Here is a 17,701-nt window from a genome sequence, read left to right as displayed (position 1 = left end):
GCCTGGAATTGGTGTCTGACGATTAGATTTTCTGTTATATCGCCCTCTACGAAAACGCGGGTCCCTTTGCTTGTTTTGTCAGACCAAGTACAGTACGATCAAGGTTGTTGGTAAGTAGTCGAGCCTGCTATTAGTATTAGGCTCCAGTCCTAGATGATTTTGAAAATGGTGTTTTAGGTCACTTTAATTTGTTTGTGAACGGAAAATTCCTTTCGTAGCGTCATCATCTTCGAGTCATTTCCGGGAGAATACAGAATACAATTTTTAGCCCGGTATGATTGTCATTGTCATTCTTCTGTCTGTACCCGGTATAATACATACCAGTGTACCCTACCATCAAAAAGGCACCAAACAATTTTGCCTGGCTAGCGCGTTGTTAATGTTGTGAATGCATTGTAGGCTACTAACCCTGTGTACTTATTTATTGTGCTTGAAGCAGTTCAGTCGTACTGTAATTGGTTTAATCTAAGGTAATCTTCACTTCATTTTATTTATCTTCAAGAATATAACGTTACTGGTAGCAAGTTTAAAAAGACCCAGTGCTGGGGCGGATGCAGGATTTGCCGGTAGGGGTGGGGTGCAAATATTTGAAGAATTAGTACGGAAATTACACATTTATAATAGTAAAATTCATCATCATCACTATATCATTATATAGTCAAAACGAAGCGCCAACCAGGGGCGGATCCAGAGATGTCAAAAAGGGGGGGGGGCGAAATTTGGGCCGATCGAGACAACAATGTCCTAGGGGTTCGGGGGCATGCCCCCGCGAAATTTTTGTGTTCTAGACGCTCGAAAATAACATTTGAGGCGTTCTGGGCTATCATTTTTTTCTTTTTCTTTCTTTTTTTTCTTTCTTTTTCCTTTTTTTACCTCCCAAAAGGCGGGGCCGGGCCCGGGCCGGCCCCCTAAATCCGCCCCTGCCAACAAATTTTCATGATCTTTTTTTTTATCGGCGATATTCGGCAACCATATACAGATCTAAGTAATGTGGTGGACCATAGAAAATATAACTTGATTTGCATGCCAAGTGAAATTAGTACCCTTATTTTGCTTTGTTTTAAGGTACCGTAATTCTCGGCTAGGCCTACCTTAGCCGATACGCAGTGTGGCTAAGGAAAGTTTTGTTTTTCTGAGCATGTGCAGATTGTGCTTATCTGGCTCATTAGCATAACAATACCACACATAAGGGGAATTCAAGTTAGATGGCTTAAACCAGCCAGCTTCCTATCCTGGTAACAGTTGAAAGTCCTTAATCAAAGGGACTCCAGAGTCCATGGGGTTAAAATAGTTGGTCTATTAAGTAATGTCACCTAAAATAAAGCCTATTTAGTTCTTAGGTTACGGTAATTTAAATTATGTTGGTACAATAAAGTTTCATATGGTTTGGTTAAAGCCCCATTTCCGGCAAAATTTCAGTTGTTAAGAAAAATCTAATTTTTGTATAATGTTATAAAGATTTATAAATATAATACGGAATTGCTACTTTAACTAAATTTTGACATTCCTAAGCATGAAAAAAATGTAAAATAAGACTGAAATTTGATTTTTTGTGTTCCACACAAAAAATAAATACGGATGAGTTTTTCATGTTTGATTTTGCGATAGGTTGTGCGAAGAAATATAGTAGGCTCCGAAAACATTAGCCTATATCCAACAATGCTGGGCTATTCCTAGCCTTACCTCGATTTAGGTTCTGTTATCACACATAAAAAAGGCCGACATGATATTTTCCGTTGCTAGTATTGACACTTGTGAAATATAATATTTCATAGGGATTATTTCAAATTTGTTAAAAAAACTGATTCTGACCAGGATTTTGACATTTAAATAAACCATATCTCAGGCCTACTCGAATGACCGCATTGTGCAAGATGCGAAGTACAAAAACTAATCCCATTAGAGAGGGCGCACTTTATTGACTGTATAAAGTATACATAAAAATGAGAGTACTGTATTCCAGCGGATGCGATCTACAACCTCTGAATTTGCCTAGTAACGAAGAATTTGTTGAGAAAATGGTAATTATGCCAATATTTTTCCATTGTTTATAATAAATAGAGTAATGCATATGCATTTTTTCTAAAAAAAAATTCTTTTTTAGTGAAATTTTGCCGGGAATGGGGCTTTAATTAAATTATGTTGGTTAAATTAAATCAAGTTCACTTGACAACTGATAGTAACATTGAAAAAGTGAAAATGATGAATGTTTTTCAGTGTGAATTACTGTACAATGAGGGTCTCATAGATGTTTATGGGAGGGGTGTGGCAAGATAACAAAGCAGTTCACAAAAAGCGAGTCAATTACAGTGGAACATTTGAGAACCCATCATTATTATTGTTAATAATAACAAAAGATATTGTTTAGTACCAATTTTACAATCTTACGATGTTTAATGGTTTTTGTATTTTTGTGTTTTTAAATGTATTAATGTATTCTCGTGTAATTCAGCGTTTCAGCATTAAAATGCTGCCAGTTGAGATCAAATAAAATTTAAGTTGAATGCTAAAGACACATAATTACTCCTAATTAACACTTGAACACACATAAAATTATATTAACTATATGGAACATCTATCTATAACAATTATTGTGCCATAAATATTTCTGAGAATTGTTCATAGTAGGTCACTGGCAAACAATAAATTCATGTCACAGTGCTTTTTAACCTGTAAACTTCAACCTGGCTAGGGGTTAAAGGTACCTGTACCATACAGAAAACTTTCCTATGAACATACAATACCTCTACGTTTATTCCTTTATTTATTATATTTTGGAGTCAGACCACAAAACAATTACATTGCTAAAAGAGTGAAGATGGCAAGATATTTTTTAAACAAAACCATTTTAATCCTGAAAACGGACATGTTTTGAGTAAGCATGTCTGATCAGCGTAGTAAAATATTTACCACCATTCTACTTAAACATAGACACATTTCATTTAAGTTGGGCAACCTGGTTCCATAATTTCACTAACTTTCTGCAAAATAGAGATAATGACATTAAATTGGATTAGTTAATAATAATAATACTAAATTATTAATTTATATTGCGCAGATTTCATTCAAAAATATGTTTAAATGTGCATTACAAAAAAATAGACAAGAATACACAATTCTTGGTGACCCATGAACTAATTGGCTAAGACTGATGCAAGGGGGATATGCCATTTTTTGGTCAAAAATGTTAAAGAGAAAATATGTCTGTGCTGTGGCAAACATGTTTTTTGTATAACTTTAGACTAGAGTTGTTATCTAATTAGCTAGATTTAGACAATAGTATAAATTGGTGCTTGTTTTATAATATAGATACAGTAGTTCTGAAAGAATTGTTGTTTTTGTTGAAAGATTCTTAACAAAAACAACAGTTCTTTTCAGAACTATCTTGGTGGTGTACCACAAACATTTGTTATTATTCTTGTTACTTCTACTGCAAGTCTTCAAACAATATGTTGTTCAGTTTATTCAATATGTGGAATAAAACAAACTTTCAACATCAAACAAACTGTAAAATATTAGTTATTTATTGAATTATGAAGCTTTTTATCTCTAGTTCCATCTAGATTATAAAATTGTCTTTGACAAAACACTGTTGTAATGTATGCCATATATAGTCATGGTATGCCTATATATAGTCATGGTACAGTATGCCTATATATAGTCATGATATGCTATATATAGTCATGATATGCCTACTGTATGTATGGTGATGACCGACGCTGGTCGCATTGCTCGTGTCCTGGAGCAAGGCACTTTACTTACTGTACATTTGCCTCTCTCCACCCAGGAGCATAAATGGGTACCTGGTAGGAAGATGTGGCATTGCAGGTATTAGTTTGTAGCAGCATTAATGGGAATACTCCCCATAAAGTGGAGGAGGTTGCACTTTCTGCTGGTTTGATTATGGATCCGATGACCAAGGATCGCCAGCGCCTTGTATCCATTGGCAAAAGGCGTGGTATAAATCTCTATATTATTAATATGATGTGATGTCATCATGACCATATTTAGGCATGTCACATGTACATACAATTTGATAGTCTCAATAGGGCTTCATTCATTCATTTATGTTTTTTTTGTATCTTTATTCATAAAAAACAAAATATGTAAAAGACAACGATATCAAATCCCTCGGCCAGTGACTGAATTGGGGATTCAGTTTGCAATAATGTCATTCACCATTCATTCAGGTTGTGTCATTCCATTGCAAGATGTATCCCTCCTCTAAATCCTTCCATCTTTCTCTGTCCTTGGCTATAATTTGAATAAAACTGGATCTATTAAGAAATTCACTAAGAAACTTTGTAAAATTATGAATATAATTACCAATAGATGAAATAATAGTGTGGAACTTAGGCAGTGGCGGACTATAAAAAAAAAAGGAGAAAAAAAAAATTATATTCAAAATTTAAGAGAATTTCCGGACATCTAGGTGCCATAATCATAAATTTCCTTACCTTAGCACCAACCATGTAGGAATGAGGTTATTTACAGATCCTACATCCATCAAAGTCCCTTCTGGCCACCCCCCCCCCCCCTTTTTTTTTGAATTTTTGGATCCACCACTTTTAGGAGTATTATTAGTGGTTTGAATTTTGTGTATCTTTGTTGGAAACCATAAGTATGCAGGACTTGGTGAAAAGTGATGTCATGACAATGTGGAACCTTAGGGAAATTGTCTCTCTGAATGGATAGTAGCAGAATTTTGTGGTGTTAAAGATCTTGTCCTTTGCATAATGTATTGCGATTATAGTACTTAGCAATATTTCTGATTGAGTGGTGGATTGCAGGCTATGTATTTTTACCACTTTGTGGATCTATTCTAGGTATACTAAGGATACGAGTGTATAATACATTATTGAATTGTGAAGAATTGTTGCAATATACATACTTAATTCTAATCACCAGACAAATTCCAATATTTACTATTAAATTGAGCATGGGATCATCTGCATCACGTAAACAAGGAAAAAACAGAAGCAAGGGGAACGTCTCACAAGGAAGCGAAGTGAATGTTGCGACAAGCGATAGAGAACACGAACAAGAAGAGGAGAGAAGACAGGAAGAAGTAGTTACCCCTGTAGAACATACATTAGAAGACAAACATAAAGAAGAAAGTATGTTTGAGGAAAAGGAATTGGATATGTCTGAATCTGAAGTAAAAGGCGATGTAGTTGCAAGTCAAACCAGTATGGAACCGAAGGATATAATGATCAGCTATAGTCACCAAGACAAGGACAAAATGAGGCTTTTAAAAGGTATGCTAAAGCTTGTTTATTTCTGGCATAAGTGTAATGGAATATTGTAATATATTTTTTTACTGGTATTGGTATGGGCATTTATATTGCGCATTTTCCTTGCGGTTATAAAGTGCACGCTAAATCTCATAGTTCAGGGAAAAACTCAAGGCAACATGTAAAGCCGGTTACTGACTGTGTGTGACTGCGACGCGACGGCAACGCGGCGAAAAACGTACGCAAAGACGCGGGCCCCACGGATTGTCTTTTTAATGAGGATCTGTTCAGATTGCCACTACTCAATGTGCACGACTGCGACGCGACAAAAAACGTACACGAAGATGCGGGCCCAACGGATTGTCTTTTTAATGAGGATCTGTTCAGATTGTCACTGACATTCAGCAGACGGCCTTGCGTCGCCTATCGCTCGACGGAAGCAAATGTGGATTCGTCGTATGACGGTCGTGTCCGGCTTAATACAGCATTAAACAGAAATCAAAAGCTCCACAACTGTAACATCTAAACAACGAAAGCATAGCACAACACATACGGTACTGTACAACAGACACAGCACTCAAAAAAAAAAAACCAATTGGAAGTACTAGCAAACAAGTGAGTCTTTAGTGCCCTTTTGAAAATATTGGGATCAGAAATGTCCCTAACTTCAGTTGGGAGATTATTGCAGAGTCTGGCAACACGACAAGAAAAAGAAAAACTTCCGATTCTCTTAGAATGATACGGAACAGTAAAATGTGCAGATGAAGCGAATCGAGTGGAATGTACTGGAACACGTAGGTCGAGAAAACTACATAAATAGGCATGAGAAAGACCACTGATACATTTGTGGACAAATAGAATTACCTTGAACATAATTCTGCAATTATCCGGCAGACAATGGAGTTTATTTATGATAGGAGCAGAGTGTGTGCTTTTTGAATAGACCACTATAGAGAGAGTTAGGGTGTGTTCGGGGCTAGTTTATTGTAAATCTAGAAACGGCCATTTTCAGTTCTCGCCCGAACGGGTGTTTAACGCGGACCGGCTGCAGATATCCACTGATAATCCAAAGCTGCAAATTGCAGTGTTTTGGAAGAGCAAAAGCAGCATGCGTTTTTATCACTTAATCCCTTTTTGATTGCTCTTCAATTGTTTTGGATGCACCCAGGGGCGGATCCAGAGATGTCCAAAAGGGGGGCTGAAAGGGGGGGCCGAAATTTGGGCCGATCGAGACAACAATGTACTAGGGGGTCATCATTTTTTTCTTTTTCTTTCTTTTTTCTTTTTTTACATCCTAAAGGGGGGGGGGGCAAATCCGGCAAATTCTTTTTCTTTCTTTTTTTCTTTCTTTTTTCTTTTTTTACATCCCAAAAGGGGGGGGGCCCCCCCAAATCCGCCCCTGGCACCAGAAGTAAAGTCTGTTTAAATTTTCCTACTTCCTGCTTCTTTTACAGTTCATCTCAATAAAATAAATGATTTTAACGGAGGGCTGGCCTATAATTTTTCAGTTTCAATTTTAGTTTTATTGTTTCACACAATGAACATAAAAAATGAACAAGATACAGTATGAGAACATATTATAATAATTCAATGGTTTTGATTCATTAACATTAAGATAACAATAATATTTAAAAATAGAATTTCATGGTTTAGATTTTATTGTGTGGAGGAAACAATAAGCCAGAAAGGCTTTAAGTCTGAGCCTCCAAAAAAACTTTCTGAATTAGTAAATGGCTAGTAATAAAATAAGTAATAAGAAAACAAACAAACAAATAATAATAACAAATAATAAAGGTAGTGAAATGTTTCTAAATATAACATGTAAAAATATATTGAGTAATAATCAGGATGAAAAGAATAAAATGAAGAGGATGGTATTTTTAATATTTATCCACTATTTAATAGAGGATAAATGAAAAACTAAAATGCATACATGAGGTTCCATCCTCCTTTACCAAAATTTGCCTCTTGCAACCAGGAGCCTGGTTCACGTCGAACTTTATCTAGATATACCCGTCTTAAAACATGATGCGATAATCCCCTAATTGCGTTTGATGACAAGTTAGAGCCAGATAAACAGCCAGCCAGTTTCAGGAAGTCGACGTCACACGGTGGAAAGGCTTGTTTAATAAAACATCTACTGTATTTTACGAACCTCTAGTACCAAGTGGTATTCGTTAAAAAAAATTGTAAACTACTGTAGAGAAGGTGTGAGTTTCCACTACCTTATAACCTAGCCGACCAGTACGAACTAACCGACAGTGCAGCAGCGTGTTCTATCGCAACCTAAGTAGTAGATTCTCTAGGCCCTAGCTAAATTTACCTTCGATAAAAAATGAATTATATTAATCGTTAGCTAGCATTCTTCCATTTAACAAAATATTGTTTTAATTCTCATTAAAACGTCTGTATACTTTATGGACCTTTCTCTCCTGTTTTGTAGTTTTTAGATCGTTCAATTGTGTTGTTTACGTGCACTTCGCGAAAATCTTGCTTCGCGGTGTCAAATTAGTTGCTGACTTCAACACACTTCTTTATTTCGTCATCGCAAACATGTGCGCTCATTTTTAATGACTGGTTGTTGGTGGTAGTTCGTTGAAACTGAATTAATAGTGACTATTATAGCGGAAATGGAAAATTGAATTGTCAATAAATAAATAAATAAATACAACAAATCTGATTTTATTATTAAGAATAATATACATTATTTAAAGTATCAAGAGAATATATAATAAATGTTTGGAGTGAGACCTGGGGGGTGGGTGTGCCCTGTGTATATTCTGGGCGCTTTCTTTTGTAATCGATGCAATAAGCAATGGATTTTAGTCATTTCAGAACTTGCCCAGGGGCACAATTACAAGTGGTTGTAGCCCATGCAATGTTTAATATACTGTAGGGTAAACTAAGTGTATTATATAGAGAAAAAAAAGATATTGAAAGGAAGTGTGTATTTTAATTTAGATAAAACTCAAACATTTCTAGAAACTATCTTTGTAACATTGGCAATATGACATTGCCAACTGAGTTTGCTACAATTATGATTCCAGAAATTTTGCGCTGGAAACCCTTTAAATTAATGGCCATCAATAAAGATATCATTTAATGAATTAAGTTAGTTTTGGATATATTGAGAGATAATTTATTGACTTTGAACTATAAAGATACATTTTTGAGTTCGTTATTAATTGTGGTTATAAGGGTATGTCTACAGTATTTTCATGTGAATAAATCATCTGCAAACAAAATAAATTGTAATAATTTTGAGACATTTGGGAGATCATTTTAACATAAATTTTTTTTAAATCAGAAGACCTAAAATACAACCCTGTGGGGTTATAGGTAACAAGTTAGAATTGAATGAATTAATAGAGGTAAATTATTGTCTATCTGTAAGATAATCTCTTATTAGTTGTAATGGAAGTCCTCTGACACCATAATTAGAATGCTCTCACTTTTATGTATACTTTATACAATCAATAAAGTGCGCCCTCTCTAATGAAATTGGTTTTTGTACTTCGCATCTCGCACACTGCGATCGATCGAGTAGGCCTGAAATATGTTTGTTTAATTGTCAAAATTTTAACAGATTTGAAATAATTCCTTGGAAATATTATATTTCACAAGTGTCAATACTAGCAACGGAAAATATCATGTCGGCCGTTTTTATGTGTGAACAGAACCTGAATCGAGGTAAGCCTAGGCCTAGCCTAGCAGTGTTGGATAGGCTAATGTTTTCGGCGCATACTATATTTCTTCGCAGACCTATCGCAAAATCAAACTTGAAAAATCCATCCGCATTTATATTTTGTGTCGACACAAAAAATCAAATTTCAGTCTTATTTCACATGTTTAGGAATGTCTAAATTCAGTTAAATTCAGCAATTTCGTATTATATTTATAAATCTTATAACATATATAAAAATCAGATTTTTCTTAACAACTGAAATCTTGCCGGGAATGGGGCTTTAAATGTATGTCATGCCCTATAAGAGAGTTGTTGTTCTTTGTTTTCATTTTGAATATGTACTGTAAAGGAAAGAAATGATCCAAACTGAAAACACTGAGGTCAAGGGAATTAGAATTGTTACTGGAAATTATCACCTATATACACCTATATTATACAGACTCAACATCAACCTTCCAGTGTTTGCTTTGTCCTATTATTTAGTTTTCAATTACAATATTTCATCATGTTATTGGGGCCTCTCCAAACAATACCAAAATTAACTCCAAGTGGTTCAAAACAAAATTCTTAGATTTATCCTTGGCAAAGGCCCAAGGTACATTCTATCTCCACAAGACTTTAAATATGTTGCATGCAGACCTTCTTCCTATTGACCGAAAGGTCCACTGATTAATCTCAGATAAGAAAGTATAATACATACTCCAAGTATTGAAATACACACCATCGTGTTGGGATTCAATATTTCGACATTAATTATGTCATCATCAGGAAACTCCAAGTGGTTTTCTTCCTATTGCTTTCTTGCAATCATGCTCTCCAAATCTTTAATGATATCTGCCCAACTTATCTTATTGAGGATTTCACTAAAGTATAAAATGTCCATAAATACTTTACTCAAGGAACTAGGCATGACTTTGTCGTACCTAAATTTAAACATTTACAATTCAGCTCTTTTCAACAATTGCATCTCCAATTGGAATGCTGTCCCAGTTTTCTTGAAGGAAATTCTATTTTGTACCTTTATGGTAAACACATATTTAAAACAGCATCTATTTAATGACCTGAAAGATTGATAAAGTCATGCCTGGTTCCTCCAAATTCAAATGTGAATGTTTTTTTGTTTGTTTTTTTTTTGTTCCTTTTTGCTTATAATGTAAATTTTATGCCTGGACCCCAATGGAAACTGTTTTGGATTGAGTCGTTCTGAATCCAGTCATTCTGAATCCAGTCATTTCTGTATTTCATTGTATTTTGTTGGATTCAAAATAAAAACAAACAAAGATTCTCAGTTTTCAGATCTACTACCACCTCTTCCCATTTCATATGTGTATTGGTTGTTCCTTCTTCCAAAATAGATTACTTTACATTTGCTTATATTAAAAGACAGTTGCCATTGACTTTACCAATCAAATAGAGCATTTATATCCTTTTGTAGTATTGCTGAATCATTTTGGTTGTTTAAAAAATTGTATTTTTTTTTAATCTAAACCGCGTGGTCAATTTTTGTTTTTTGTTTTTTGGAGGCTATTTACTGCACTTCAGGGAATTAAAAAAATTATACTCTATTAAGTATTAAATTAATAAGTTGTTTTTGATGTTGTTTGTATGTAGATGCTCTTGAGGCTGAAGGCATAACAGTGTGGGTTGATGAGGTTGGTCTTCAAGCTGGAGTAGAGTTCCTTAACAAGATTGGCCAGGCGATAGTAGATGCTAAGGTATTTTCCATTTATTTTTTATAAATACTGACTATTCATTGATCGATTCTAAAAATCAATATAAATTGAACTATGAATAAAAATGAATGAATAAATGCATCTCTATTCTATCCACTCCACAACACAATAGTACAACTTCAACAAAATCTACTTTACAAAATAATGTAATGTTTATTTATATATTCATATAATTTTGTATGTGGTCATAAAATATGATGGAAAATTTGATGAGTAATTTATTCCATCATTCTGACATTGTGTAGTGTTTGTTGGATTACAATCTCCTTGGATCAAGTGCAGCTTTAATGGGAAACCATTAAAATAAAAACATCCTTTTTTGCACTAGTTCAGTAGCAGGATGTGGATTGTTCATGTTCTATACTAGGTTTCCATGTAACAGTTCAAAAAAGTGTATACTGAAATATCACACAGATGGTTTAGTAACTCCATGTGATACTTAATTTATAACTCCATAAAAATTAACATTTTACCCATAAGTATGGGTAAAATGAGAAAATGTCCCCTCTAATTTAAATTTTGGACTCAGAACTATAATATTATTATTTCTATAATATTGTTATATCCACAGACCCTATTAAACTTATCAATATCTGTGTTAGTATAAACTGAATAATTAAAATTATTGAACATCAAAACACCAACCTTAATTTATTTTATTTTCTTGTCTGATTTTGTTTACAGTTATTCTTGTCAATATTAAGTTGTAAATCGGTAACGTCAAAGTATTGTCGTGATGAGCTTGCTTTGGCCTACGTATCCAGTAAACCGATCTTCCCCTGCACCATAGAATCCAGGGACAAAGTGACCAAAGGAATGGACTTTGGAATGTAAGTACAGCAGAACTGTACCAAAGAGTACAGAATTGCAAGAGGTCCAACTGCCCTGATTTTTAGAGTACCACAGTCGTGTCATCACAACACCAGGTGGCGCCCTCTGGATGTTGGTTACCGTTCAATTACGCCTGAATGACTTCATAACCTAAATGGTTTAGAATAGGCTTTCTAGAATAGGCATTTTAAAACCTAATAATTTACCATTAAAATGAACTGCAAAAACACAAAAAGCTTGCATTATATTAGTTATCAAACATGCATTTAATTAAGATACAACTTCTTAATAATTACTTTAGAAATTTGGATCAATGATTTGTCAGTGGGGAAAATGGCGTCAGTTGAACGCATTTTGTGTCGCCGATAGCAACGTACCGTAGTAGTATCATGTGGTATCATGACATAACACTAGAACACTATGCATGCAATGAAACGCTAAATTGAACATATTATATGGATATTTGGAGCTATAAATGTTTTTGTGATTGATTGATTGATTGATTGATTGATCGATCACAAGATAGGGGGCGACCTATTTACGAATGCGTTTTACGTTTTTTTAAAGGACGCCCTCTAGTTCATGATATTACTTTTGCGAGATAGGACTCGCGTTCCTACAAAACCCTGAGAGTCAGATGTCTTGCAGTTCTATACTCTTTGACTTTACTTTTGTGCGATATGATCTGTTTTACTCATCAATCAGTCTCTATATCCGGGTAGTGATTTAAACTGTTAAATATTAATATGGTTTATTGACATGTACATTATAATCCAGAGTTGATTTCCATATTATGATGAATGTGCCTATAATATTAATACTATGTAAAGCATGCTCAGAACTACCAGCAGGCTTATGATTAAAGTATTTATTTTGTAATTTTGATTATAAATTTTTTTCCAAAAGACCTGTCATACAAAGAATGAAACAAGCATACCAAAAAATCATTCAAAAATATACTAGCAAATTATATAAAATATATATGAAAAAGGCCAAAATAATGAGACTGAATATTCATTTGTTATAAAATTTTATTCTTGTTTAATAGAAAAAAGGGAAAAAAATAATTTGGAGAATTAACATGAAATTGTACCGTCCACTTTGATGTATTTTGTCTTAATCAAACGCGGCAGTTAATTTTTTATTTGTTTAATTAATGTGTTTTTGTTTTAAGGCGACTCCAGCTAGCCCCATTGAGGTGGTTTAGTTTCACTAATGATAAGCCGTTCGAGGCTGTTTTTAAAGAGCTTACAAAGGAAATTAAAAACAAAATTATAGAGTTAAATGATGGGCAAGAAAAGAAAGGTAAGTTTTTTCAAACTATATCAAGGTAATCTGATAATAATAATAATAAGAATATTAATTGATATTAATTATATGAATTTGACACATATTGCCTGTAGGCTCGTGATACAAAATTATAAAACAAAGGAGTAAGAAAAATACAATTTAGGAATGTACAAGTTTCACTACTAATTGATAAAGTAGAAAAAGAAATAAAAAGTCTTAGGAACTGAGAGAAACAGAGGCAAAACTGCAGTTTCTGAAATTTATAAAGTCAAAATTATCAACAAAATAAACTGGGCCGCCGGAAGCGCACTGGCTATGGCCGGACCACTTTTTCTCAATTCCATTACTTTCTGAAATAAATGATAATTATGAATTATATGAATATACGCATCGCTTTTTCAATCATTGTACGATGGACCTGAGATAGAGGGTACAGTATCTTGCCCACTTCCACTGACTTTTATAATTATAAAAAAAATAAAAAAACACTTCCATTGACTGAAGTGTTTCTATCATTTTTCTTTGTAAATGACGGGTAAACATTTTTGAAATACACTAATGTGAATAATTTTTATGTTACTTAAAAATGGGCAAGTTAATTTCAAAAATGATTCAGTGGCATTGGGTTGACTAAATTAATGTGTAATCGGTATAAGGCCTACCAGAAGCAAACACAGCATTTAACTTATTATTTTCTTTTTTATAATTCTTGTGATAAATAACTTATTAATGTTCCAGGCTGAACTTTGCAAGAAAATGTAATTAAATTGTACGAGCAGTATGTTCATAACATGTAGGCTGCAGGTCCATTTGTGTGGCTCAATAGTATCCTATGTTTTATTTATTGCATATTGTGTATATTTCGTAGCTGTATACCCTCCACATCGTGTAAATACAATTACAGTATGTTATAGTCATTTTTGGTTTATGTATTATATATGTATTCATGTTTCTTGCTCTTCTGGAGGAATAATCAACTCAATTTATCTACTTATGGCAATGATAAGAAATTAAAGTTTTAACAATATTATTTTCTACAGCTTTACCAGCTGCTACTTAATGGCATCCAGAGGTGCCATATTTCCAACATAGACTCTCATCCATGCTAACTTTATATATTGTGGCTGCCCCTTGAGGGGAAGGGATAGCGGCTCTATGTTGCCAGCATCTATTTCCGGACATTCATAGGCGCCAAACAAGTTGCTTACCAACCATGGTGGGGCTAGAGTTAAAATTATGCTCTCAGACCTCAACTAACTACAAAATCCTGTAGCTGTGGATAGAGATAGCGGGTCTCCACTTTTCATTTACTACCAAATTTGTCAAGTGCTCATACTACCTCCCCCCCCCCCCTTCACGACCCCCTCACTATAATGGCCGGACCACTTGGAAAAATGCTTCCGATGACTATGTTAAATCCGTCATTGTTCAATTAATCTTATAAGTTTACTTATATTCTTATATTTTCTTTGTCTTTCATTTTTAATTCTAAATTTATTTTATATGTTGCTTTTGTTTGATATACAGGTGTGTGATTTTTATTGGCCTGTTTGAATTTTTATCAATTACGTTAATTAATTTTCTAGGTTTTGTTTAGCATTGTTAAACATATTGTTTTTAATTGTGTTTCTTTATACGTCTACTTTTAATTTACCTCATTGTCTGTGAAAATTGTTAATTTGGATGCACCACTATTATTGTTGTGTGTGCCACCGATCTTAGGTGTTATTCCTAATAAATTGATTGATTGATTGATTGATTGATTGATTGATTGATACTGCACAATTTGAACTTAAGGGGTACATTTGTTTGCATGTTTCATTCATTACTTTTAAATTAATAAATATTGATTATATAAACTTGCATTTAGACGAACCAAAGAAAACCTCAAAACCTCAGTTGAAGAGGCTTCGATCGAAACTTAACATTCATCACCGACAGTTATCAGTTGAGGGAAAGTACAAGGATTTCTGGATGAAGTTCTACCCAAAGTTGGACTTTGTTACCTGGAAACAGTAAGTGATCATACTAGTTTAACATTCAATTTTTTTTTTAATTAAACACGTTTTTGAAAAAAAAATCCAGTCAATTTGTATATATTACCATATTCATGTTGATCTATAATATAGAAATTAAATTGATTTTTAAAAATATTTTGTTGTAGTAGTATAGACTTGCATTAATTGTGGAACTGTTAAATGTTCCTTTGAGTTTGATAATTCCATCTCTTTATCTTCATTACAATTATCTTGTCATTTAACTGCTTTGCAAATGGGCCTAGTTATATGTATGTTTCAATTATCTTGAATCTTTTAAACTGTATTATTTTTATTATCACTGTTAAGAACAAAGTTAGATAATAATATAGATTTTTTTCTGAATATAAATGATAGGTGATTCCCAATGGGAATAGGAGTTTACTTTCCTTTACCATCTACATATTGGAGTAAAATGGAATAAATAAATAATAAATAACCAGCTGTGGCCATACAACAGTGTTAAAACAGGCACAATACATTTTTCTCAAAAAAGTATTATCTTCCATATCTGATGGAGGAATTTCTCTATACCAAAGTTAATATTATGTGATTTTCTGTGTTTAATTCATTGCATATTTTGCAGTGCATTGAACTAACTGTTTATTAATGAGAAATGATGATAATGTACATGCTTGGTATAGCATCCTATGAATAACTCTCAGAGAGCAGTTTTTACATGATAAGAAAACGTAGTTACACATTTCTCCTTTTCATAGGTTTGTTGAAGATCTAAAAAGTGAATATGCCACAGAAATTGAACAGTGGTATAAAGAAGGTGATTTAGATTGGCTGATACAAGTATTGCATAGAGAGATGGATGAGGATGAAGATGAAATCATTCATAAAGATCATTATGAAGGTAAAATTGTAATCATTATATTTTGTTTTTATTAATACCATGGATTAACTTTCCTTTTGCATGTTTTCATGGATACAAGGTAATAATTTAGTGTTGAACCAAAAAAAAAAATCAGTATTTTCAATATGCTGTATATTTAAGATACTATCATTTAATTAAAAATTAAAACAAATAAATATCTTCCATTGTATTTATAATACTGTTTTTGTCTAATCATTTATTATATAATAATGTAATTTATTATTGTTAATGTTATTTATCACAGTTTAATTAGCCATTGTAAAGAAATTAAATAATTAACTTGCTTTATTTGTTTGTTTTTTTTATAGAATTCTGCACCGTAAGTGGAGAGAGACAAGAATTTTGGCAGCGAGTGCAAGAGCAAGCGTTGGAGAGCTACACGATGAGGGAGGTGTTCAGTATGAATTCTAGCGTACGGATTGATGCCATTCAGAACTTGGGTAAATACATTAATAACATTTTATGATTGATAGTTAAACACTTGAATTGGTTCAACAATATTAATTTGATCAACCAGGGAGTGAGCATATTGCACCCAGTGATAATCAAATTTAGAATGTCAAATGTTATTCACAAAATTTTTGTTTAAATGATAATGGTGTTAATAAATATAGTGTGCTAGATATGCAAATGTGAAAAATGCCAAACACTCTGGTTAATTCAATAAATACATATTTCTGAAAATAATATATATATATTCTCATAAATATACATATACATTAAATGGAACAGTCCAAATCTCAACATTCAGCTCAAAACACTTAAGCTTAAAACTTTTTAATTAGTATGTAAGGTGTTCCACACACATTGATTATGATTATAACTATCGTTCATTACCTTATTAATTATTTTGGCTTAACTCATTAATATTCATTTAATTTATTGTATATATACTCTCTTAGTTAAGAATGGTGAATTTCTTTTTCGTTTTTGCCTTTCTGTTTGTACTGATGATGGATTGGAAGAACACCCAAAACATGTATACCATTAAGTCTGTAGTTCTCTTAAAATGTGTTGTGTTTTTCATCAATTTGCATCCATTTGGTTTCATTATCAAGGACTTTAGTTTGAACGGCCTGCCTATTTGTTTGCTCAGGATGTACGAGAAGATATCCTTACATTTCATTAAAGCTGAATTGGATTTTACTCAATATTACTTTACTCTTTAAAGCAGTGACTTCATGTTTATATTTTCAGCAAAGTTTAACAGCTCATCTGTTATTGAATCTTTACTGGATCTTTGCGTTGATGTTGATGAGAATGTGAGAGCAGTTGCTGCGATATCATTGGCTAGAACTGGAGTTAGGGACAATGATCACGTCATCAATACCATCATGAAGCTACTGAAGGATCAGGATCGACTAGTGCGGGAAAGTGGTTGCCTGGCACTGGGGCACATCAAAGCCAAGAAAGCCATTCCCAAGCTGGTCGATATGTGGTAAGGACCACTTCCACATATGCTGCACAGGGGTGCAACTCTTTGTGTGCATGCCTTATAATTAAACCAGTTTTTTGGTATTATTACAAAATTTCAACAGACATGCATTATTGTATTTAGGTCTGAGTTAGTCCTTTATTATTCAAACGTACCAGGTATCCTAAACCAAGTTATCCATGTAAACCAAGTGAAAAAATATGTGGATTGACTGTCAGGTAACGTGTAACACAAATTCATATAAATATGATTATTCATCACTGAACATTAAATATCCGCATATGCAAGATAGATGTTAAAAATTGAGCTATTTTAATTTCTTAAATTTCTTTAATATCCTAAACCAATTTATCCATGTAAACCAAGTGAAAAAATATGTGGATTGACTGTCAGGTAACGTGTAACACAAATTCATATAAATATGATTATTCATCACTGAACATTAAATATCCGCATATGCAAGATAGATGTTAAAAATTGAGCTATTTTAATTTTTTTCAGGCGTAATGATGCTATCTCGAATGTGCGTGAGGCGGCTGCAATTGCTCTGGAACAGATAGGTGGTGATGAGGCT

At 33.3% G+C, this 17,701-nt stretch overlaps 1 protein-coding gene across 3 annotated transcripts in view; it reads left to right on the top strand.

Annotated features, from left to right (window-relative positions):
* Window positions 1–11: 11 nt before the first annotated feature.
* The window catches only part of LOC117121896, a 19,824-nt gene continuing 2,134 nt past the window's right edge, over window positions 12–17,701 (top strand). Inside the window, exons 1-9 of one of the 3 annotated variants that reach the window (XM_033267290.1) lie at window positions 12–110; window positions 4,909–5,258; window positions 10,531–10,634; window positions 11,337–11,482; window positions 12,658–12,788; window positions 14,644–14,788; window positions 15,529–15,671; window positions 16,001–16,132; window positions 16,890–17,130. In XM_033267290.1, the coding sequence (XP_033123181.1) occupies window positions 4,940–5,258; window positions 10,531–10,634; window positions 11,337–11,482; window positions 12,658–12,788; window positions 14,644–14,788; window positions 15,529–15,671; window positions 16,001–16,132; window positions 16,890–17,130 (1,361 nt within the window). In that variant the 5' untranslated portion in view covers window positions 12–110; window positions 4,909–4,939. The other 2 variants (XM_033267289.1, XM_033267287.1) reach the window with 2 other exon arrangements.

This window comes from Anneissia japonica, unplaced genomic scaffold, assembly GCF_011630105.1.
Source record: "Anneissia japonica isolate Jap-2015-1 unplaced genomic scaffold, ASM1163010v1 scaffold352_len1594369_cov220, whole genome shotgun sequence".
Lineage (NCBI taxonomy): Eukaryota > Metazoa > Echinodermata > Crinoidea > Comatulida > Comatulidae > Anneissia > Anneissia japonica.
This window is presented reverse-complemented; position numbering and strand designations above follow the sequence as displayed.